Source organism: Cydia pomonella, chromosome 19 (genome assembly GCF_033807575.1).
Source record: "Cydia pomonella isolate Wapato2018A chromosome 19, ilCydPomo1, whole genome shotgun sequence".
NCBI classification, from domain to species: Eukaryota; Metazoa; Arthropoda; class Insecta; order Lepidoptera; family Tortricidae; genus Cydia; species Cydia pomonella.
This window is the reverse complement of record NC_084721.1, coordinates 4,988,356-5,015,633: the sequence shown is the minus strand read 5'-3', so window position 1 is coordinate 5,015,633 and position 27,278 is coordinate 4,988,356. Positions and strand designations below refer to the sequence as shown.

The following is a 27,278-nucleotide window of genomic DNA, read 5'->3' as shown; positions in this document are numbered from 1 at the left end:
AACGCAAACGCGTTCGTCACGTTATGATGTCGATAATATTTACACTAGGGGTACTGAAGTACATAAAATGACGTTTTCTATTATTTAAATGCCTTTTCTGAGCGTTCGACTAATGTGTGCTATATTAGCTATTGGAATGTCCCTTGGACACGGGCAACCGAACTTGTTCGTGCTATGTTTACACGATTCAGCTTGGCTCTGATATTACCTAGCTATTACGCAAATTCAGCTGGGTTTAATGCTATGCTAAACACTTGATAGACTAATGGTTAGGCTAAATAAGTGTTTAAGCAATACCTTATTTTACTGGTATGTAAGAGCGACATGTTTTAATACTGCAATGTTTTTCCTCAGTAGCAATATTATTATGCAACATGGGGTAACATAATATCATAAGCTATAACGTTTGCGCGTGATAAAGATAAAGATAGTTTATTATTCAAGTAGGCATATTACAATGCGCTAATGAACGTCAAATAAAGCTACACCGGCTCTAACCCTACACCTCTCACCCGAGAAGATTTTAATCCCCCCTCAAATGGAGGAGGGTATCCCAATATGGACCGGCAAGAAACTCGGCGGGACACAGCTTTTCAAAACATTACATCTTATAATTAACATGCATTAAATAAGAAAAAGTTACTTTAATAATATAGAAATAATGCAATTACATTACATACAGCAGCTACTTTCCTTTATAGAAATTTGATTAAAAAATAAATACGTACATCAAATCAAACAAACACGTAGCTCAATCATAATATTTTAACAAATCTACCTAAACATGATTTTATATAATAAAATTATACATAATACTAGATTAGGAAATCGTCGCTGGGTGTCCGTAACATAAAGCAAAAAAAAGTTCCCCGTATGTTTGTCCGCGATTATTAGATTTAGAATATTGTTCTGAAAAATGCATGAAGTATTCCACAACTTTATACCTGTTAAAGTACTTCCTTATGAACAACATTTTAGCCATGTTTGAAAGTGGTAGCAATAGAACCAAACTTTGAGGTGAACTTATACGGGAGCACGCCACATAGTACTGACCATGGGAGAAACAGTCCTGTCATAGTATCTATTAGGATAACGCGGGTCTCATTCCATACCTCAAAAGCTAAAAAAGAACCCTTATAGGATCACGTGTGGCTGTCTGCCAATCCGTTATAATCGATTTACTCCGAAACTAACTGGACCGATTGAATTGCGATTTGGCAAAAATTCAAAAAACATATCGAATCCTTACTAAAAGATAAGAAATTAAAATTAATAAAGAAATGAGAATATACATTATATAAATCTGACTGAGTGCTACTATAAAATACCTACATAAAATATTTGATGTGCTTTCTTTACCTGAGCTGTGTCACCCATAACTGTACACATAATACAGTGATTTTAATTGCTACTGGTTTTTTATGTGCCTTTAATTTAGTAAAAGGGTTTATAAATCCTAAAAGTTCATATCAAATGGTGCACATCATGTTTTTGTTATGATTTATAAAATAAAATAAATAAATAAATAAATAAATAAACACTATATTGTACGAGAAAAAAGAAATATTGATTACATCATATAGAATATAATTGTGCAGTACAAAGGCCCTAAGAGGGATCTCTTCCAGTTAACCTATACTTAAAATAAAGTACAACTCGAGTTTATTTAACGTCCTTTAAAGGTAGAAAACAAAATTTGTTACGCGACCTTTGAATCTATGTATTTAGTCAGATTAATCTACTAATGAGGCCTTTGCCCAGCAGTGGGACACAAGATAGGCTATTTAAAAAAACTACAAATCTATTTAAATAACAGAATTAAAATAGGAGACCAAATAAAACGTACATATTGATATCTAAATTATCACTCACGCGCGCATTTCGCTCATACTTATACATAGGTATCTACATGTGTCAACGCGAGCGAGACGCACGATCAAATGATAACAAAATAACAACAATTTGATGTCAAGATGTAAATATGAATTTACCTTCTATTGCTTACAGGTTTCGTTGTGAGATAGCGCAAACTGCACTTACCAATTTGTACCTAAATAATCACCACCAAATCTGAAATTCATGCAGGATTTAGCTCTCTAACCGGGTAACGGATGTGTATGACCACTAAGACCCATTATGGATTCTAAATCTACTATTCGGACTTGAGTTTGCTCTCAATTAGGTTTCAGCTGCATAAAGGAAAGCCGCAATGCATCTCGCCGAAGCTCCAAGCAGATCTGCTCAATATCCAATTGCTTTTATACTACTGTGGATTAAAATTAATTATAAGCACTGTCTCTGTATGTCTAATATGTTAAGATTTAAGTTTTAATTTTAATGATGAATTGAAATGAATAATTTGCCTGGATATGCAGTTAGACTGGAAATATAATAACGGCCTTTGTGGTTTAGTCGGTAGTAACTATGCCTACGTAGTTGGTGGTCCTTCCAATTCCACTAAGAACATTTATTTTGTATGATGAGCACGTCTACTATTACTGAACTATGTAAGATTTGAGTATTTATATGTATATGTCGTAGCCAGATCATACATTTTGATCATTTTACGAAGTGGCCAACCGATCATTTCATGAAATGATTGCCACATCATGAAATGATAAATTCTAAGATCCGGCCTCGACATTTTATTTTGTCGTCGTCTATGTACCTAATACCCACCGGCGTACCAGTTGCGTTTTCTTTAATTGATTGACGATCGTATAATCATACAATAAACGCGGCAACCTATCGTTAAGCATGACATTACGAAAACTTTCTCGATTTTCTCTCACACATCATTTAACTAAAACGAAAGGACCGATCTTTATCAAATTTTAATTACCGCCGACGTTTCAAGCTCGTTATTGCGCTCGTGTTTGCCGAGAAGACGATTAAGTCTCATTAAGGTTAAATAATAAAAGACAGCTTGTCTTATTATGGTCGTAGAGATCAATATTTTTATTTGTTTCACATATTTGCTTAAACATTAGCTACTCGTACTGTTGCTTTTCTTTCCTTCACATGGCAATCGAAAGTGAAGTCCATAATATAATATACCTGTTTACAAACATGTCTTAGACCCAAATGATTAGCAAATATTAGGTCAACGGGAAATCTTTATGATAGCCACTTTTAAGAAATTATGGCTAATTCAGGAACTGCCAAAATATATCGCAAAGTACAAAAGAAATTGGCGAATTAGAATGTATTCATATAAGCCAAAGGCGATAAACATAATAATATCCTTAGTAAATTACCGAACGCCCGTCCATCAATGCCCTCCTGCTATAAAAGTGATTGATGTGCCCCGGGCTTTTATAGCGTTTTGCTATTCCGGAGAGTGCACCACACTCCATAATTCTCTGCAAAATCGTTTAATACTGTATGATGTTGCATAGATTATATTATTTAAGAGATATGCCGTTCTCTAAACCGTTCGAATTCAGACTACACCAGCATTACTGCTGCAGGAAGGCGCGACATTGCTGCCAGAAATGTCAAAAATCCAGGCAGTGTCATCGATTTCGATATTCTCGGCCGCTATGCAGTCGGTAGTGATGTCGCGCCACATTTCTGCTTCTTCTTCTTCTTCACGTGCCATCTCCGTCCAGGAGGTTGGCGACCATATGTCTATATGTCTCTCTATGTTCAGTCAATTTCTGCTGCAGTAATGCTTTAATGCTGGTTTTTGAAATATTATCGACCGAAGTTTTAAACTTAACACATTGAGTACCGGGAATCCGCCCGGCGGATTCTCTGTTCGTAGTCGCTTTCCTCTACAAAGCGGAAAAACGCTGGGATCGGCGACGAGCGTAGTGCTACGAAAATGTTGGTCTCACTACGAATAAAAATTAACATATGCGAATGATATTTATGAGCGTTAATTGCGTTATGCACAAAAATCATTTCTTCTCTCATGTTAAGATATGTAAAATTGTTATATGCCTAAGCAAATTTATAAGAATTCACATCACGATCGTCAAAAAACTAGAAACTAACATGCAAGAATTCCATAAAAAATATAAAATAATATAATATTTTATCTCCTGAAAAGAACCGTCAGGGTACATTTAACATTAAATATAAATATGAATTTATAATTTAGTATTTTTTTCTTTAAAAAAATTGCCAACAATATTATGTCCGTTGTAAAAAGGCAATACAATTAATTTTAAGCAAAAGTGAACTCCATAAATTCCTTAAATATATAATCATATCTGCAAAATACTATTTAATCTGTGGTAGTGGTTCTATCCTTGCATTAAATTTCTAGGTAGCAAAATTTCAATGCTGACCAACCTTTAAATTTGAATAGGCGAGTAATAGTGCCCTTTTAACTTACATTGTTGCGATTCAGTGGGTCGATAAGAGCATTTCATGTTTTATTGTCTGAAACATCCTGTCGCAACAGCAAACTATGAACATTAGTTATATGAATTGTATGATTTTGGATAAGCACACTGACTGTAAATTTAAATCTGGTTTGCCATTGCCGTTTTTGCCCATGGCTTTGCGCACTCTATACTCGATTCTTGCTTGGAGCGTATTAGAAATGATTTAAATAGTTTAGAGTTTTGGACACACCACGAAAATTCCTATATAAGAATAAGAATGATTTGCAGTACTGTGTACATTTGTAGATGGTAATCCTGATACAATTTATTAGTTCCAACAGTTACCCATTTCGGGTATGCAATACTTACATAACTTATGAACTAAACTTAAATAACATGCAAAGATAATTAATTACATACCAATTAATGTTCAAAATATTCTTTTAGACTATAAAATGACTTATCAAGTAACCAGTTTTTCAATCTTACCCGGAATCGGTTACCTTGCGTGCCTTTATATCAGCTGGAAGGTTATTAAATACCTGAATAGCTGTTACAAAAGTGCTATTTTTGAATATGGATGTGTTTATTTTTGTTAGCATAATATTGTATCTACTCATATATTGCGTTCTAGCGTTGCACTTAGTTGAAGAGAGAGCTGTAAAATAATTAGGCTGTTTTTTTACAAATAAACTTCTAGAATATAGATTCCGGTCAGTGTAAGAAAGCGTTTCTCTCGGAAAACGTCTCGAAGTGAGTCTCTAAAATTCATTAAAAAAATATTTTTAGGCATATTTTTGGAGTATGAATGTTTTATTCACGTCCACAGAATTACCCCAGAAAATAACTCCGTAGGTTAATAGAGGATACACGTTACTATAGTAGGCACCAATAACTATATTTTCAGAGCAATTCTCTCCTAGTATAAATAAAGAGTAACAGTTTTTGGATAGTTTTTTGTTTATTTGTTCAGAAAAAGTACTAACGTCACTTATAAAATAAATAAAAAACAATTGAATACTTACTATCTTTAAATGTAGGTACCCACCCAACGCGTTTTCCACTAGGAATGCTACGATACAAATCGCTACATATCAGACAACACCTAGTAGTAGCGAAGCTGGCTCTAGGCGTAATTCATAACAGGGTGTATTGTGTGTGAGGTGGTGAGACTGTGTGCACCTGATGCGCGGCATTTGAGGGCATTGTTCTGCTTATGTGACTTAATTTATATATTGATTATATGTATTGGGATGTATTGTGTGTGTGTGTGTGTGTTCCTCCTGGTTATGGATGCTCTGACATCGAACATACAGGAGGAAGCACCCTGGTGTATGCTGTTTGCTGACGACATTGTTCTTGTCGGAGAAAATGCACTTGAGGTCCAGAGCAGACTGGGAAAATGGCAAGAAAAGCTGGAAAGTGTGGGACTGAAAATAAGCAGAACCAAAACGGAGCATATGTTCTGCGATTTCGGTGGTCTATCCAGTTTTTCCCATATTGCCTTAGACGGTGTATCCCTACCAGTCTGCTCCGATTTCCGGTACCTTGGGTCATTGATCCAAAGTGACGGCAACATTGACCGTGACGTGAAAAATAGAATAAATGCGGGATGGATGAAATGGCGACAGGTCTCTGGAACAACTTGCGATCCACGAATGCCCCTTAAACTTAAGGGGAAAATCTACAGGACGATCGTGAGACCTGTTGTAATGTATGGATCAGAATGCTGGGCGACGAAAGTGACGGATGAAAGAAGAGTGCACGCAGCGGAAATGAGAATGTTGAGATGGATGTGTGGAGTGACGAGAAAGGATCGAATTAAGAATGAGTATATAAGGGGAAGTTTGAAAGTAGCACCGGTAGCGGAGAAGATAAGGAGTGGTAGGTTAGCGTGGTATGGGCATTTAATGAGGAGGGATGAATGCCATATAGGAAAAAGAATGTTAGGAATGAATGTTGATGGACGAAGAGCGGATGGTAGACCCAAAAAACGATGGATGGATTGTGTGAAAGAGGATATGAGAAAGAAAGGAGTGAGTGCTGAGGTGACGAAAGATAGAGGAGAATGGAAGAGAAGAACATGTTGTGCCGACCCCACATAACGTGGGATAAGGGCAGGAGGAAGAAGAAGAGTGTGTGTGTGGTGAGAGAGAGAGACCTTTTGCGGACATCAAAACTCATATAACTCATCTCCACATTAGTCGTATTCACAGCACGGTGACCCGAAATGAACGGAGTCCGAAAATGCCCACAGAGTTACCGTGCGCAATAATGAATAATAATTGATCTTACTTGTTTTGTCCCCAGGCCGTCCAGCTCCAACAGTCCTCTGGCTCATTGATGGGGCGCCAGCGCCTCAATACATCGGCGAGAAGACCGACACACACGTCGTGGTCAATCGACTGGAACTACCACATATTAAACGCAGTCACCTCAATACGACGTTCAAGTGTCGAGCGTCGAACACTAACCTAGTCAGTCCGAAGGAAAGGACTGTTAGGCTTGAGATGAACCGTAAGTTTTTGTTAATATTTTTTTATGCATTTGGATAAGTTAGTATTAGGGGAGTCCTACTGGAGCTGCCACTGCCACATATCACGCGGAGTTTAAATGCCAAGCATCAAACACTAACCTTGCTAGTTTCAATAGTCAATCAGTTATTTCACTCGTCACACAGTTTACAATACATGTGCAGAAACATAAACACAAATCTCTTCCCCTCGGACCCCCGCAAGGGTTAGACGTGTCATAATTACGCGCGACTTTATTTATAAAAAAATAAATAAACAATTTACTTAATTTAATTCAAGTGAAATATTAGGAGTGCATAAGCTTGAAAGACCAGTTGCCGTACCGCTGTAGTACGTCACGCCTACGCTATGCTGCAGACCGGGTGAGTGCTACGCTGCTACGCCGTCCCCCGACGCACCTACTACGCTACGCATCATTTGCTACGCCGCGCCCGGTTCTGTGACCTCCTGCTGTGCACTTATGCGCTCCTGGTACTGCGCTGGTACATTTTGTGAGTACGTCATCAGCTACGCGTGACCCGTTTTGTTACTTACTGTTTTATCTCTTCGCAACTACTGCTACCCTGGTACAATATGGCCGGTAAAAATGATGAGAATGTGTCTATGGACAACATGTCGATTGAGATAGATGACAAATTCTCCACAGACTATGTAACTCTACGGCAACAAAAACAGGAAAGACAGACAGATTACATTACTATTACAGACTTTAATGAGTTTAAGGAGGAGATGAGAAGTTTAATTAGATACTACACGGGCTGTCAGCACAAAGATATCTCCGACTTGAAAGACACTGTCAAAGACATAAGACATTCAACCAACAATATAGAAGCTTCTCTGGATGACTTACACCTGGAAAATCAAGAGCTGAAAAAACAAATTACTGAACTTGAAAACCATATAAAGGAAGACAGAGAGCACATAGCATTTTTGGAAGATAAATTGGACGAAATGCAATGTATGAGCCGGAAAAGTAACTTTGAAATAAAAAATGTCCCTAGGAAGGAAAATGAGAGCAAGCAAGACTTAGTTGAAATGGTCACTACCTTGTCTGAAACCATTGATTGCAAGATCAACAAAAGTGATATTAGCGATATTTACAGAGTTCGTTATAAAAACTCCGCTCACAAAAATGCACCTATTGTAGTTGAGACCAACTCCACCTTCTTGAAAAACGATTTCCTTAAAATGGCAAAGTCATATAATGTAAGGAATAAATCCAAACTCTGTGCTAAGCATCTAGGACTTAAAACTCAGGAAGACACTCCTATATTTCTCTCTGAAAACCTTACCTCGAAGGCAGCTCGCCTACATTTCTTGGCTCGTGACTTGTCCAGGTCAAAGAACTATAAATATTGCTGGACATCGTACGGTAAAGTATATGTCCGGAAAAGTGATCAATCGCCAATCATCCTGATAAAACATGAGGATCAAGTACATCACTTACTACAAGGAGATTGACAATTAGTGTACATAATAATTCATTCATTTTTTGTTTACTTAAATAGCAGCATGTATCTAAAGCTATTACTCTTAATTCTAGTATTGAACTTTCACATATTGTTAACACAGCACACACAAACAACACACACTTCTACATTTAATTATACACAATATGATTCTGGCGCTATTTCATTACCATCATCTACGAAACAAAATAAAATTGCATATATACATATTTCACATCACCAATTTACATATAGAAAAAATATAATTATTGTTAAGCATTGTTTTGGGTTTATATCTCATCTCATTTTTTATTACACATTATGCATAAAAAACGTACATAATACGGAACTAATAATGAAGTGCTTTTGCCATACCACCTACTCCCACTATGGCTGATACATTACAAACAATTAATGAAATTGATAGACTAGAGATAGCCCAATCTTTTGAATGTGATACTTTGAACCTAACTAACTATTTAAATGTTAAAAGTAACGATTTTACGTTAATTACTCAAAACATAAGGAGTATATATTGTAACTTTGATAGCTTTCTATTATCATTGGCATGTCTTAAGTTTGAAACAGATGTAATCGTTTTAACGGAATGTAGGCTTGACTCGAATAAGCTCGTCCCCCAATTGCCAAACTACAACATGTACTCTTCCACACATCAACTTAATCAGAATGATGGGGTGGTTATATATGTAAAAAATGTTCTTCGGCACAAAGTAAAAGAGGTAAAATTATTACATGCATCTTGTTTGCAGATAGAGGTTATGAATAATTCAATCCTATGTATATACAGATCCCCGTCTAACACGAATGCTGACCCCTTTATACTTTCATTAAATAATCATTTAAATTCTATCAAATCCACTAGCAAAAGCATCATAATCACTGGGGATATTAATATAAACATAAAACTTAAGACTGATGAACGCCCACAAGAGCGTAACAATAGACTTCAGTATTTAGATATGCTTTCTTTACATGGAATTTTAGCTGCACATACCTTGCCCACTAGGGAAGAAAACTGCCTCGATCACGTAATGCTAAAGATAAATAGATGCAAATTCCAAGCCTCGGTATGTGTATTGCAAACTACTTCTACCGACCATTTTACTGTGTTGTTATGTATTTCTAAAATGAAAAATAATGTCGTTTTAAATAAGACTAAAACTGTAGTAGATTTTAATGCAGCTCTTGAGGAATTAAAAAATAAAAATCTTAATAATCTCCTGTACTACAGCGATCCAAATATAGTTATAGATAGTCTAATCTTTGAGATAACAGCGGTGCTAAATAAACATACTACAATCAAAACGATACCTAAACAATACAGAAATTTAAAACCCTGGATTACACCAGGAATTTTACGTTGTATACGTAATAGAGATATTATGCAAAAGAACTTAAAAAGTGATCCTTTCAACGAAATACTAAAAATAACATATAAAAGATATAGAAATAATTGCAATAAATTAATAAAAAAACTAAAACGTAATTATGAGAGAGAGCTATTGAGTAAATCTTCTAAAAATAATAAACTTCTGTGGAAAAATATAAAAAATATTACATACACTAATAAAAATAATAGGACTAATTCTGAGCTCCTTCATCTCAAATCAACACCTGTTGCTTCTGCAAACTACATCAATCGCTACTTCTCCAATATAGGAAAGCAACTTGCGACAAATATTAAACCGGATAAAAACGTACAACAAACATACCTTCTAAACCTTCGGTCTCAGCCAAACTCCTTTATACTGTCCCATACTGACCATGATGAAGTTCAATCCATAATATCAAGCCTTAAGAATAATAGTGCACCAGGCTGGGATAATATCTCCAATAAATTTCTTAAACTTGCAAAGCCAGTACTGATTCCAATAATTACGCATTTAGTAAATATTTGTTTTGATAAGGGAATTTTTCCAGATCCACTTAAACAATCAATCATTACACCAGTTTTTAAAAGTGGAGACAGAGACGATGTAAATAATTATAGACCTATATCTGTTCTACCAGCAATTTCCAAAATACTGGAGAAGTTATTGAATACCAGATTATTTAAGTACTTAAATAAATTCAACCTATTATCCCCGTCTCAATACGGCTTCAGACCTGGTAAATCTACCGAAGATGCTGTATCTGCTCTAACTTCACTAATAGTTGACCATCTTGACAATGGATCTAAATGTATGTCTGTGTATTTAGATATCAAAAAGGCCTTTGACACCGTCTCTGTCCCTATACTGTTACACAAGTTGGAAAGGATGGGGATAAGAGATATTCCGCTTCGTCTTCTCCAGGACTATTTAACAAACAGGAAACAGAGGGTGAAACTGGGAGACTGCAGCTGTACAAGTGAAGATGAAGACGTGACGTACGGAGTACCTCAAGGCTCTGTGCTTGGACCAACGCTATTTCTAATTTATATTAATGACTTGTGCGACTTAAAGATCCCACATGCAGATATATTCTCGTATGCTGACGACACTGCCATCGTCTTCACTGGTACTTCATGGGAAGATGTACAGAAATTCGCGGAAAATGGACTTGAAATTATTAATGTATGGCTTAAGAACAATATTCTTACGTTAAATACCGCTAAAACAAATTATATATGTCACAGTATATACAGTAATACACAACCTGTGAATAGTTTCGACATTAAAATACATAGCTGTTGTAACAATCTACTGAACTGTTCCCAGCAAACCTGTCCCGCTATACTTAAAGTTGATAGCACAAAATATCTGGGAGTCTTTGTGGATCGGGGGCTCTCTTGGTACCAACATCTCGAATATGTTATATTACGTCTACGAAAGCTTAATTGGATTTTTAAAAATTTAAGACATGTGGTGCCAAGGGTCGTTCCGGGTGCCCTTGGTCACGGTAGAGATCTTTTAAAAGAGATCTACACATCATTAGTTCAATCCGTGTTAACCTATTGTTTGCCTGTTTGGGGTGGCGCTGCTAAGACTCGCTTTATTGACGTTGAGAGAGCTCAGCGTAGTCTTCTCAAAATTATGTATTTTAAGAAGATGTGGTTCTCAACTGACAAGCTATATCAAATGTGTAAGTTGCTTACTGTCAGAAAATTGTATATATTAACCGCTGTCCTAAGAAAGCATAAAACCACAACTTATGACCGCAACATTCTGACAAGACGGAGGAAAGATATTGCTATGCACCTACCTAAAACGTACACAACTTTTGCTAGTAGACAGTATAACAAACGTTCATCTCACTTATATAATACCTTAAACAAAGCACTAGATATATATCCAATGCTGCAATATGATGTAAAAAATAAAATAACAAAGTGGTTGGAAGATAAAAATTACGATCAGGTGGAAGAATTATTAGGATATGTAGCCTAGCCAGATCACACAAACATACATACACACATGGGCACACACACACACACACACACACACACACACACACACACACACACACGCGCACACACACACACACACACACATACTCATATAATAATTAAGGAACATAGCTTTAAGAATAGAATTGTATAATACTGACTGTACTTAGCTATGGAAGAGCGGTGCCTCCTAGCACAGGTTATTTTGTAAATAACTTACAAGGAGACACCAGCCACTGTAACATTTGTCATGGTTTTTGAAAGAAATAAACAATTTTGAATTTTTTTTTTTTTTTTTTGAACACGACAGGTAGCCTTATCGCTTAAGAGCGATATTTTCCAGATTACGTTTGGGTAGCGGAGACAACCATATTAAAACAGAGCAATAGGCGGTGCAGAAAAAAAAGGTGAACCGAATATTACCAAACAACACAACATAATTATGACTACAACGTCATAAATAAGTACCTATATAATAATAATAAGTATTGGACATTCTTACACAAATTGACTAAGCCCTACAGTAGGCTCAAGAAAGTTTGTGTTGTGGATACTCAGACAACGACATACTTGCGTATAAGTAACTATATATATAATATACAAATACTTCAATTCAAAGAAAACACCCATGACTCAGGAAATGCCCTTACCTACAGGGGTTCGAAGTCAAGAAGCTTCATAAACGGCCGTATTTTTTTTTACGTTAACTTAGAAGTTTGATTTTTTCATAGCTTTTAGAAACTGTAGACTTGAGTGTATAGTTTTAATTTCAACTCGATACCTTCACGCATTGCTGTGAAAAAGGTTCTCCACAGACAGACGGACGGACAACAAAGTTATCCCATAAGGGTTTCGTTTTTCCTTTCTGTCTGGTATTATAACTACGTAAGTATTTGTGAGATTATTTAGATATTTTTTAAGTTAACTAGTCCTTCCTACCTGACCACCTGACCTGACTTTTGGGTTTAAGTCCTGTTTACTACTATACCTTTTGACCATACGCCGCATATTGATGAAATTTAGTATAATGTAGTATAAATTAGATTTATTTTATTTATGAATATAAGATTTGCATGCCCATTAGCTGGCTGAATACACTGTTCTTTGGAATGTATTTGACAACATCCACTTGACTGTATGTGTATTCTAGCAAATAAATGCTTCGGCCTTTCGGTCGTCTATATAAACAGCTTGGTTCGGGTTGTCTATATAAACATACATACATACATTGACATATATATCTAAAGACGGGCCATACGGACAATAATAATGGGGCCAGTACAGTGGTGTCACGCACACGAATTCGAGCCAATGCAGTCTAACGCCGCAACGCGATTGGTTGATGAGTTTGCACCACGCACGCGATTGGTCGCAACTAGTTGCGTTAGACTGCACAATTGGCTCTAATTCGAGAGTGACACCACTGAACTAGCGCCATTCTTAGTGCCCGTAAGGCTCGTCCTTAGATATATGTCAATGCATACATACTATAATTTTTGAACATTTGTGAACATCTGCGGTGGCAGCATGGTTGCATTTTTATCGCTTCTCAAGTTGTTACTATGCCCACACTTTGAACGTGACACGCATGGTAACAGGGCATAAAAATGCGACCGTGCTCAGCCCGCTGATTACATTTGTATTATAAAAAGCAATACAAAACATGAACATAACTAGATTCACTTTAAACGGCTACAGTGTAAAACAGTGTTGAAAAAAATATAAAGCGCTGCTATATGTACAATACAATCAGCGCAAAAGTTTCACACTTGCCCGTTTTTATTCAAAGTCATTGATATAGTAAACTGCAATATGCAACTGTTGCACAAATAGACAATTCAGATGACTGAGCGCTCTCAACTCGAGTTCCATTTATTGACTTGCTAGCGATCGTGATGCTTTGCCCGGAGCTTTTTTATACTTTTAAATGAACGTTTTCAAACCTTCAATCGGGATTTTGCTTGTCACTCTTTGGTCGTATAACAGTTTATTTTTTTATACATTTAAGGTAGTGCTGCATTTAGCTAAGTCCCTTATTGCACTGTGGAACTCTTCAATGCTTTGATTTTCAGTATGGTTCAAAAGCTCTTCTTCTGCTAATTAATTAAGTATTTTGAAGTCAATTGCTTCATACTGTACTTTTTTGTGCGATTTTGGCTTCTTTACTACACAGTTCTTCATCCCTAGAATAATTTGCTTGTGATCTGATAGAGAAGAGTCAATTAAAGCTTTTTGTATAAACTTGTCCTTCACGTTCGTTATAATATGGTCCAAGATATTGTTGTAGCTGTTTCGCGAGTTGAATATTGTTCATCAATTTTATTTATAGTCTTGTATCCGTTTCCGTTAAGCATATCTATGTCAGTTTTCGAAACTTTGTCTTTCTCATTTAAAGCATGACTTTGGTACTATATTGTTTAATTTTATTACTACTTACCCTACGAACTGAATAGGGGCCTTAAAAATAATTTTACACATTACCGCATTGCTGACCGTGACCCTTCTTATGCATTGTTGGTGCTTGAAAACTTACATACTGCTGTGGCGCAGCGACCCGAAGTGGATCTTGGCCTCCGACACCAAAGACCGCCATGCTTCTCTGTCCAAAACCGTTTCCATCCAGTCGACGGCGCCGAGTTCGCTAAGGTCTTGAAAAAAATAGGCTCTGAAACATGTCGTGGGAGTGACTAAAAATACTAGGGTTAAACCGTAAAATTAGCTTATTGTTCATATGACTCATGACTGTTTAAATTCAATTAAAATAAAAACGCCGTGAGGAAACATCACTTATAAAAACTAGGAAACTCTTAGCCCAGCGCACTGAGCTTGCGTGTAGATTTATAATTAAAGGGCATAAGGGCATGATCATTGTATTTTTTTCCTTAAAAGTTGTAGCTTGGTTTAAAACGGTCTGATTAATATTTTTGAGCTAAAAAGGTTTTCAATCTTGAATTTGTATCAACTTATTTGTCTTGACAATTGGAAGGTTGTAACCACAGGAACAATCAAACGTTAAGATGAACACATTACGTAATCCAATTAATCTAATTAAGAGATTTTTGATACGGAATACGATCGCCGATAAAGTAAGGACGCTAAGCATGACGAGTTTCGTACGTTGACCCGCCATTTCGTATGTCCATCGCACGCGTAATTATATTCCTGTCCCGCCGATTATACGCCGGTCAATGCCACTGTGCGAACAGGAAAGCAATATAAATATAGGTCTGCGGTAGAGATAGAATATGGCAGATCAAGTTACGAAATTCTTTCCTCACTTTATTAAATATTGACTACAATAGTTCACTATTTCTTTTGTTCACAGTAAAGCCCATCCGCGTAGAGATACAGAACAAGCAGGTCACGCTGTCTTCAGAGCGGTACGTGAGTCTGAAATGCGTGTCGGAAGGCAGCCGGCCCGCGGCGCAGCTCACCTGGTTTAAGGACAATAGGAAGTTTACGAGAGGCAATGTAAGGTCTACATAAATTTATCACCTATAAATATGTCTTTCTGCAAACTGAGAAGAAGCTAATAATTTAAGTTTTTTTACTTTTAAGTTATGCCACCGACGTGGTTTAAAAAAAATATACGTAGGCGTTTAGACACTTAGTCGCCGGTCGCCCGGGCGTCTTCGCGACTTGCTCCGTACTGACGATGCACAACTCACACAAGCGACTGCTGGTCGCCGGCGACCACAAGGAACACTAGTTTAAATTAGGGCTCCTGATATCCGTGATACACGCCGATCCGTAGCTACGGGTTCTTAAGCCCGGCGGTACTAAGATCACGAATTTCACGAACACGGCAAGGTACGTACCTCGTACCTGCGTTCGCGTGCGGATTCACGTGACACGCCGTGACCGTGACACGCCATGATACGTAGCCCGTACCTGCGTTCGTGCGCGGAGCTTCGGGCTCGGTTCCGTTGGATAGGCACTTATCGCACGTCTCGTAGGTTCGACACGCCCGGGAGAAAAATAAATAAGGACTAGGTATTATTGAATTGAGTTACCACTTAGTATATCGAATACGGGACGTACATCGGACAAACATTTACGTGTGAATTAAACTTAAATTGTATTTTTGCATCGATTTGAATATAATGGTTATATCTAAATAATTTATGGGGTTATTCTGTTTTTTGTATAACCAGCTATTGATTTTAGTCAAAACTAGTGACCTGCTCGTTGCATTGCACTAATATAAATATAAGGTGTAAAACTCCCTAGTAAGTATCATTATAAAATTATGAACTTAAGCAACGCTGTGCTACTGGTTGTCAAAGTCAAAGAATATAACGTAGCCTAAATATAAACAAGGCAATCCTAATCCAAAGAAACAAAAGGGTAAATTTCTGCAAATCTTTGGTAGGTATGATAAAGATAATACAGGTAAACAAATTCAACAAAAACACATGTACGGGGCCACGGAAAAAAAAGTACGCAGCTGCAGTACTTATCAGTTTCGGACTTTCGGCACATTAAAGAGTACTGTTTTGTTTCTAGATTGAAGGTAATAATGACATATTATTGTAAGAGTGTTTTATTGTATGACTAACAAGCTAAGCCAACATACCGGGTTTTTTTTGTAGATAATAAGTGCAGTTGCACGTGCAGACAAAGATAATAAGATTTGCGAGCGACTTATTAAAATGAAACAAACCATATACATAAGTAGCTGTGGGCTTTACCTTTTGTTCGTGAAGTTGAAAGAAGTGACCGCGATGTTTTGTTTTACAAATTCGTGGTATTTTTTATTTAATCTGGAGTGAACTCGCATTCATTGTCATTAGTTACTCCTGACATCACAGTTGGTCTTCAAGTTTTAATTTAGCCGTGATTTTAAAGTTATTTTTGTTGTTGTTTCGTAATTATTTTTTTTGTTATTGTTAGTGTATGATTAGTGTTACTCTAATGGTGTGTTTAAACTATTAACAATGAAGAGAAGTTGGGTGTGGAGATATGCCACCAGAGTAGGGTTGCCAGATCGAAAGGCGCTATTATCGGGAAAAGATATCAATTTTTCGGGATTTTGGGACTGAAGTCGGGAAAAAAACGTTCAAATTATAGTAATTGTATTAATAACAACGATATTTTACATTATTGGCACTACGTCAGCTGCTCTGCCCATAGACGTTTTTATATAAAAATAATATAAATTCTTTGAGATCTTGAACAAATAAAAAAAAATGTCTTCTCATTATCTACCTATACTATCATACTTATACTTATTAGGTATCAATAATCAACCAAATTTATGGAAATAATTTATTTCTTAGGTTGCCACATGTATTTTATATTACTTTTGACCGATTTTACCATTTCTTGGCCTTTTTCGCTATTTAAGCTAGACTTGAAAGTCATGCAGTTTTCGTCAAAGTTGAGTCGAATCATTAATTCGGCTTTAATTAGATCCATTCCCATTCTATTCCTTTCTTTTGTGTAGAGGTAAGGCAAACGCGCTCCCGCCCCGCACCGCACCCCTCACCGCACAATCTCACGCCAGCTCGCCACGCGCGCCCCGCGCGCGCGCAGTCAGACGCCCTTGACGCGGGTCGCTCGCTCGTTCGCTCGGCGACAGTTCGGAACTTGAAATTATTGTTTTATTATAACGTGAAGCTGTTTTTCGGGACAGTCTTCACTTCGTCGGGAATCGGGAACACATGCTAAAAATCGGGAGAATCCCGCCAAATCCCGACCATCTGGCAACCCTACACGAGAGTCGGAGATACAGCTTTATGTACCTTGTGCAATGATCGCACAAATAATGAGTTTTCCTGTCGTATTATTTGTCGTATTTTAGCAACCCGTTTATTAAAGTAGCTATTAATTGTAATCAATGTTTGGTTCTTTTCATTTATTACTCATTAATATTTAAAAGGCCTTACTAATGGAAATAAATTTTAATTCAAAAGTAATGAAACGGAATTAGAGCTTTGAATAAAAAACTCACGATACATTTTTATTCGTAGCTCTTAGAGACCGCATCGTATCTTCACTCAACGTCGCGGGCGGACCGAACCGGCGTGTTCTTAAGATACGTGAAGCCGTGATCACGCCTACACGGATTTACACGGATTCACGTACCCTAATTTCACGTAGCCGAATGTCACGTGCGGAACGGACCATAAAACCGTTGCCGTGAAACACGAAACCGGGCGCACGGCTACGGGTTCACGAATCACGGACACGACCGCGAGCCCTAGTTTAAATGGAAGCGTTCACACTGCGAGTAACTGCCGTGACAGCAAATTTCTCTCTCTCTCGAACATAGTTGTGAAGGAAAAAACATAGTTTAGTGATGATTGTGCACGGCTTGGTCTCCTGGCCTCAGTTGCCTATGTTTTGGTCGCTGAGAGACCAAGTTCCAACGGCTCTGATATGCGTCTTATTTTTTATAATGTATAAACAAGTGAAATCTGACATCCACTTCATTAAAGATACTATTTATGTTTGTTTTTAGAAAGTAGAAGCCCAAAACGAGACGTGGGTGAGCAGCACGATAGAGTTCATGCCGCTGCCCGAAGATGACGGGTCGCAGCTCAAGTGCCAGGCGGACAACAGCGCGTTGCCGGGGCAGAGTATAGAGGACTCGTTCAAACTAGACGTCGTATGTGAGTATTAGTTTAACTTGGCCTGCATTATTAACGGACCTTTTATTGCTTTTGTTATCTCTCAAAATATAACCTATCAACGTTATATAGGTCATAGTACTCTGGGGTCGCTGGTAGGAAATAAACAGTTCTATGAAAGGCCAAGCCGAAGGCACAAACCGTAGATATGACCGTTATCCATCCCGAAGGGAAAAAAGTCTTACTGAGACCTGGGTTCTCACTCTCGGCAAGGCGCATCGCTCACTAGTCAGCCGGTGCCCGCACCCTCTTCCTCACGCGTAATAATTAACCAATTATCAATTTATTAGCTTCCTTATTGACACATGTCTCCAGTTAGCGTATGATGAATGCTGTTAAGCGTCTGTTTTACACCGCGCGATTGGAATACCGGAATTATGCTCCAACTGATATGTATCCATCAAATCCGTATAGGGAGATATTTCGCCAATCCATCGAAAAACGTCAAGATTTTCCCACCATCTGCCCTGCCGATGCTAACTGTTAATGGATTTGACTTGTACTATACTTTCCTGTAAAAATATTGATATTTTGTTTCTAGATTTTAAGCTCCTTTATTAGAAATCAGTTTTCGGTGAGCGTCAGGATGGTGGGTGGACCTGTGCGAATTTTCACGAAATATTTATAAACATATTGTACTTTCGTGTACTTAAGTGTACTTTTAATAGAAACCAGTATACTTCTCCCTAAAAGGAGGCAGTGAATATAATAAAACATCAAGATAATTTTTAACTTCCAACGACCCAGGGAAATTGAGAGCAATCACGATATTCACGATCACGTTCATTTCATTATTCCTTAACGAGATTAATGAATACGAAACCAAGTGGTCAGAGGAGCACATTATTTAAATATCTGCGTACTCTCATTAATTTTGTGTTTACTCTCACGTTTTCCAAGAACTTCCGTCAGCTTTCACAAATATATGCGTTGTCTCTAGTCGAAGAATCTTCTCAGAATTTTATACTGTTCTTATATTTTTCATCGCTTACTTAAGTCGAGGAACAAACTAATTGAATTCCAGTATCGTTTATTTTGACCTAGACTGCTAGAGCTTATTTAGTTATGAATAAATAATGTTTGCGTTCTGGCACTAGGAAAAAACAGAAGGCAAATCTATTAAATTATGCGGTCTTTTTAGTTTTAAGATAAAAATGTGAAAAGAAAATCATCATAACTACTACATATGTATAAGTTTGTACAACTTTTAACGTATTATTTGTCAAACTATACATGCTGCACATTGTTATCCATTTTTATTTTGTAAAATAATAAACAGTGGCACTTATGAGTATGTAATGATGATAAATATATATTTGTTCGTGCATACAATGTACAGTCAGCATCAAAAGTAGCGGATGAAACAACGCGCCAAAAGTATCTGATATTCCGAATAAATTTTCTAAATGTACGTAAATCTGTAAAATTCACATCCAGATGTATATCTTTTAGAGTCTAAATTGTTCTACAACTACATATAGAACCATCACTTTTTGTTAAGCTGGTCCAGAATGGTAGAAACTTTTGAAGCGTTGTTTGATCCGCTACTTTTGATGCTGACTGTACAACTCACTTATTTGAAGTGTCAAATCAAATCAAATTTCTATTATTGATTCTAATAGCAAACTGCCAGTTTCCAGCTACAAGCTATTTTTATTTCCATGAGTTCATTCATAATCCAATTTCACCCCTAGCGCCCAAAAGCAAATTGCCCGCTGATTGCTTTATAATTTTGACAATCAACTGCCTAACTCCGTGAGCGTAACGGAATTAGCGTTACTTCTTAATTTGGAAACATTGACTTCCTCCTATAGACAAGATTATAAAGCAAATACGAAACGCACTGTCACCAAACAGTCACATATATCACTTGCTGAGTTGAGTTACACAACCTCATTGAAACCCATTCTTTTGAACCTAAAATAAACGTTTTTTGTAAATAATTTTAATTTTCGTGTATACGATGTCATAAAAGCTACTGAAATAAGCAGTCGCGCTCTCTTATAATGAAGATCAGATGAAACCGCATGCGTAATACAGTATGACTCCGACCGCGGGTCTGTCGGTATAGTTTGCGTCCATAGTAGTGGATGATACTACGCGTCGAAAGTATCTACGATTCTCTATTAGCTGTACAAAAAGAGATACAGATGCTTTTGTACGCGAACTGTACACAAGTATATCTACTTGTAAAAGTATTAAATGTAGCTAATACTTTTGGCACGTTGTTTAATATTCTATTCGTAATGTACATCGCAATGTATATAGCTTTAATGAATGCGTAGTTTTCTACGCATTCATTAAAGCTATATGCAAAATGCACTATTTCACGTATGCGGAGCCGGGATGCAAGCAGTGGGATTTGGCTTTTGATCAGCAAGAAAAGTGAAGGCGAGTCATCTTATATGCGTATTCTAGTATATAAGTGATCTGTGCTTGGTCGCATCATTCTAGGAACGAATATTGCTGAGTAAGCGATAAAGGGGCGCGGGCCCGAACAGTTAGCACATCCGTAAGGTCGTTAACTTTAATTATCATTGCTACTTAGCACTTGCTCAGCGCGTCTGCCGCATACGACACTTTCCAAGCTACTGTCTCAACCAAAAATGACGTATATCCCTAAATCTCTTAGTAACTTATCGTCTTTTAGCTTCAACTGCAGTATTGTGCTAAAATTAGCTCTCTCTCAGAACTCTTCCGCTTATAAAGCGTCAATTATTTTTATATGACCCGATATTCTTTGATGCTGTGATAAAAACTTGAAGCTGCAATATAGAGGAACGTGGCGAAATTTATAAAAGAACTTCTTTTTTATTGCCGTACCGTGATCGCTTCAACTTGAATACTAGGTGAAACTATGCAATAACTTGGAAACGTGGACAAAGAAATGCAAGAGCTAGTCATAAAGATTGCGAGCGGAACTATGCCGAGTACCGCTGCATATCACCAGGAACCGAAAACGTCGAGCAATGCGAAGATAGACAAAAGGGTGGGAATGTACGTTGAAAGGGTGGTCGGAAGTGAATGCGGACAAGAAAAAAGGGACCTTTGTCCGGCGAACACAATAGGCTGAGAAATATACCCCACCTAACGTTTAATATCATTACTTCTTGTCTTTTTATGTCGCCCAGAAATATGTACATTTCCCTTTCGTTTGGATACGAGTAATCTGGTGGGCGTCGCCTTGTGTCTTCGGATTATGTCAACATACAATTGCGATCTAACTAGGTATAAATATTGTATCGTAGTAAAAAGCACATATATCATTTTAAATTAGTCATTCTTAAATTTATTTAATAAACTTTCGTTTCAATCACTTCTCTTTAAATTGCGAGATGTATACTAGTTTTTTTTATAATGCTTTGTTTTTCACGATAATAATGTTGATAAATTTATGAGCCAACAACATAACAAGTTGAAATGGCTTCCCCTTATTAATTGATGTTCATTACAGTACTAAGATTATTAATGCCTATCTATTACTTAACAATTACAACTTAAAATAATAACATTATAATTCAAGGCCGTTTTTTTTAAATTAAGTAATTTAAAGGCATCAAAAGATAGATGTCAAAACTATAACACAACTAAATTAAATCATAAAAAATAAAACCCTAAAAGGGGTTGTATTAGGTAGCCACACAAAAAGTTAAATGGGGGCGAGCGAACTACGAACGAAATTAACATTAAACATGGAAATGTCAACGTATGTTTAATTAGAACAAAGAACAGGGTATGTTCCGGTTCGAATACTCAATAATTAGATATTAGATGATAAAAAGTTATGGACGACTCGATTTTGGTGAAATATAAATTATAGTATTTCGAAATACACAACGTGGACTTACTCCCAATTATAACTGCTTAGGTAATAATGTGATACAGTTAGAGAACTGTTTGACCTACCTAGTATAAAATAAGGATAACGATCGAAACAGCAACAATTGTAAGGCAAATAACACAATAGTTATTTGCCTTACAATTGTTGGAGCAAGTTTTTGTTTAATCGCTCGTGCCAATATTGATACCCGAGCAAGCGAAAGATTCCAAAGTTGAACCATGAGCGTAGCGAATGGAATCTTGATCGTTGCGAAAGCTTCAGACACGAGGGTTGAACAGATTTTGCCACCGAGTGAAACAACATTTTTCACGAGGAAAATACTAACTGTAAAATATCAAACAAAATCAAACTAAAACTAATCCAAATGAACTCTATTAAATATTTATCATTCAAAATTACCATTACCATAAAAGTCAATTCTAACAACTAACATAAGGAAACAACTCAAAATTTGCTTTAAAATTATATTACATTGCCGCACAACATGTGGATAAAATGCAACTTTCTTATCCATTTTTGAAGAAACAAGAGAGCTTTTACCAGCTGGTGTAGAGAAAAATATATGACACCTTGATTAGTCAACGTCGTCATTCCAAAATTTTAACTAATACGGTGCCACAAAACCAAGCCCTGATTTTGCACATCATGGATTATTAATATGACATCAGCATACTTGCGATACCACGCATAAATAGAAATGTCCATGCAGTGGCACGGTACAAATGAATTTCGTTTGTGAATTTGGTCCCTGCCAAAGTCAAAGGCAGTATCAAAGTTAGATGCAAACTAACAATGAAATGTTGTTTATGTGACATCGAAATACGTATTCGTAGGCTGCTAGTAGCCTTACATAGACTGCCACTAAGAGAAGCTTTATGAAACTAAACGTTTATAAAGGCCTCGAGGTCACCGGACCATAGATTTACATTAATTAAGGGAAGGTGGGGCTAGAAGTTACGAATTTTATAAAATACTACGCAAGATATAACAAAAATAGCGAGTGTCAATCGGCGATCGGATCACATTCAGTATCGAGCTCTGATTAAGAAAAAGTAGAAGAAAAAAAAATCACGTTAAGTAATTATGGGGCAGGTCATCCAAGTCGGCTAACCGACTTGTGTTTGCCACCGTATCCATGGTGGCAAACAAGCATACGGTTCACCTGATGGTAAGCCGTCACCGCAGCCTATGGACGCCTACAACTCCAGAGGCGTTACATGCGCGTCGCCGAACCTTTAAAAACCTGTACACTCCTTTTTTGAAGAACCCGCCCATACTGTAGATCCTCGGGAAAACCTCGGAAGGGAGCTCATTCCACAGCCGGATATTTAGTACAAAAATACAAAAACAACATAATTGTATATTAGGCAAGCGTTATGCTGGATTGCATAAACAATACTCAATATCTCGTCTAACAAACATTTAGAACGAAATAACATGAATATTCACCCCTAGCTGACCCTAAATAATCCTTTCATCGCTCATAGGCGTTCACTTCTAAGCTCACAAGTCTTCAACCTTTTTCATACAAGTTTTCACTCATCCCGATACCCATTATAAAAATATTTGAGCATCCACTAGCAAGAAATTCATCCCCCCACATACTCAAGTGTCGCCAAAGTCGAATAAAATGCTATAGATGCAAATATACGTAATGTTACGTATAATTTATAGCACCGAGATTAGTCCCGCGAGGCGTAACCGGAATACATCATTTTACGTCGGCAGGCGCGCGTCGCGAGATCAGAACCCAGTATACGACATTTGTATGTATGTATATTTGTCCTCAGAGTGGATTGCCCATTGATGAGGCGTTGGAATGGAACCAACTACATGAACCCAATGCATTATCGAAATAATAGTTATTTGTTTTACAAGAGGGCAAAGTTGTTGTTTAACTGCTCGTGCTAATAGTGATACCCGAGCAAGCGAAAGATTCCAAAATTGAACCACGAGCGAAGCGAGTCAACTATGAAATACCAAATCAAATCCAAGTGAACGTAATAAAAAATGTATCGTTCAAAATCATCATTTAAAAGTTAATTTCACCAGCTAACATAAGGAAACAACTCAAAATTTGCATCTGATTACTTTGCCCCACATGTGGATAAAATGCACATTTCTTATTAGATTTTGAACAATCAAGAGGGCCTTTACCAGTTGGTGTGATGAAAATAATATTACTTAATTAGCTTTAGGTATTTATTGTTTTTGTATTGTACACTAACATAGATATAGATAGCTAAATAATATGTTTTGTATGTACTGACACTACCTATATGGGTTATGTGCCCGAATTAAATGATTTCAATTCAATAAGCATGTTTAAAATATAGGTAAGCAAAATAGATAAAAGTGGCAATTGTTATTCTAACTTGACTTTTGCAAATAAAAGTTCGTAAATGAAAATAAAAGTAAATATGCAAAGAAATTTTATTTCATCAAATGTATGAGCAAGTCAGATAGAATTAAAACAATACTATTATATATGCAATTTCTTTAATTAAGTTGGTCAATAAAATATACCTGTTCCATACCTGCAGCAAAAAAAACATCAGTTAAATCAATCTCATCATCCTTGGAGTTGGTTTTTGAGAGCGTGACATTGTAAATTTAACAAAAATATAGGGTGAAATTTTAACCACCAACTTTACTCTGCGTAGTGACTTCATAGGTCACATGAACATCTTTTATTAAGAGACTATAATGCCGAAATGGCGAAAAAAAAATTTGGCTACTACGCAGTGATGGCACGTGGTCAAAATTTCACTCTGTAGATAACAAAATGGTACTATTATGAAACCTGCATAATATTGATAATACTCTCCTCGGTGTTTTGAAGGAGTAAAATAGAGGCGTTCTATCTCATCGATATCCAGAGTATTTATGTATATTACAAATTTAACTTTTGAAAGCACTTTTTGAGTTGATTACGAATATATATACATAATATCAGATAATAATATGGTAGATCTTAATAAAAAAATCAATGATGCGCTTGGTGTTTTCGAAACATGGTTTAGTATAAATAACTTAAAGCTTAATATGGATAAACCACACCTTATGCTCTTTAACGCAAACTCGAAGTCAAAAGATAACTTGTCTGTAAGAATAAATGGTAGTCAGATTGATCAAGTACACGTTGTTAAGTTTTTGGGTATACGCATTGACTCACAACTTAGTTGGAAAGACGAGCTGCAGGATATTGAAAGTAGTATATGCTCAGCTTGCTACGCCATTCGGAGTTTAAGCGATGAAATAGATGTGCAACATCTCAAAATGGTTTATCACTCTTCAGTGGAATCCAAATTGAGATACAGCATTTGATTCTGGGGAAATGGTTTTAGAAACAATATATATAGAGCTTTTGTTTTACAAAAAAGAGCAATTAGGACAATGACACGTACCCCTCAATGGGTTTCTTGTAGAGAACTTTTTGTTATCCTACGAATTCTTACAATACCTAGTTTGTTTGTACACGTACTTCTTACATCATTTGTTAAAAAACTGCATGAAACAGAGGAAGATAGACAAGTTCGTTTAGAAACACGTAAGAAAAATATTTGCAATAATTTTATCCCGAAATTGCAAGTGGCTAAACACTGTACGCAGTAAATTTGTACTATAGGCTACCAAACGAATTAAAGGAAATACGAGAGTACCATGTTTTTAAGGAGTCCCTCAAAACGTTTCTACTGAAAGGCTGTTATTATAATATTGGTGACATATTTCAAAACCATACTTCTCTATATTAATTTTATATTTATTTTATATTGTAATTTTTTAATTCCTAGTTTCTATACAAGCGAACATGTTTTTAATGCTGACCAATAATATGTATTATATTTTGCTCTGACTTTTTTGACTGCTATAATCAGTGACTATTCTGTAAATATTAATTTTTATCTTTTGCCACACCCCTAGGGGTTTCATGTACTATACTGTTATACTGTGTACTGTATTGAATGCAAAATAAATAAATAAAGAAATGAAATATAAATAAATATTCTATCACTGTAAATCTAAAAAGCACAAACATATTACACGAAAACGGATACATAAACATACAACAGCGCATGCGAACTGGCTTTCTGCAAAGAGTTTCTGTGTACATTTTTTCTCACAGCTAAACAAAGCGACAACATTCCTTATAAAGTCTAGGTCACAAGATTAAAATCTAACTTGCTTTGAATTCTTGTTATTTTTTATATTTATTTAAAATTATACTTTTGTAATACCAGACCTTCCGTGAGACACTTCTTCCTCGCGTTGTCCCGGCATTTTGCCACGGCTTATGGGAGCCCGGGGGTCTGCTTGACAACTAATCCCAAGATTTGGCGTAGGCACTAGTTTTTACGAAAGCGAATGCCAACTGACCTTCCAACCCAGAGGGTAAACTAGGCCTTGTTGGGATTAGTTCGGTTTCCTCACGATGTTTACCTTCACCGAATAGCGACTGGTAAATATCAAATGATATTTCGTACATAAGTTCCGAAAAACTCATAGGTACGAGCCGGGGTTTGAACCCGCGACCCGCTAGGATTGCGGGAGCACGCGTTGACCGACCGACGGCGACGCAGACGTGTGTGCGAAATGTCGAGCTCTTTTCGACTTAAAATGACTTACCAGTTTTAATATATTTCATACGATTTTTATTCTAATTGGTAACCCTCATATACTCCGTTTTAGCTTGTCACAGCTGCGTAAGAACGCGCGTCACACCAGATTCTAATTAAAATTTATTTTGTACGTTTCAATGTTTGTTCTATTTGCACCGTTATTTATTTTGAAGAGCCCCCGCGGGCTCATAAAAGCACGCCTTGATTTGTGGAGCGGGTAACTGTTACAAACGTTTATTTAAAGTTTAGGTGTACTTTAACAAGATAATATACGAAGGTATTTATTTGTTTCTCATTAGCATTACACTTGGTCGTAAAAGATATTCCAAAGTCATCAGATTAGTTCCTAGGAAGTAATGGATTTCGTATACGTTTTGATACTAAGTCATGCAGCAAGCTGAGCTTAAAGTCTCGGTGAATTTAGCAATAGCACCAATATTATTTTGAAAGGAATAAAATAATCTATTTTAAAATACACACAT

At 36.7% G+C, this 27,278-nt stretch overlaps 1 protein-coding gene across 2 annotated transcripts in view; it reads left to right on the top strand.

Annotated features, from left to right (window-relative positions):
- The window catches only part of LOC133528226 (hemicentin-1-like), a 189,280-nt gene that overhangs the window by 105,635 nt on the left and 56,367 nt on the right, over positions 1-27,278 (top strand). For both annotated transcript variants that reach the window (XM_061865505.1, XM_061865504.1), the window contains exons 6-8: positions 6,645-6,851; positions 15,030-15,175; positions 18,168-18,318. In XM_061865505.1, the coding sequence (XP_061721489.1) occupies positions 6,645-6,851; positions 15,030-15,175; positions 18,168-18,318 (504 nt within the window). The remainder of the gene's footprint in view (positions 1-6,644; positions 6,852-15,029; positions 15,176-18,167; positions 18,319-27,278) is intronic.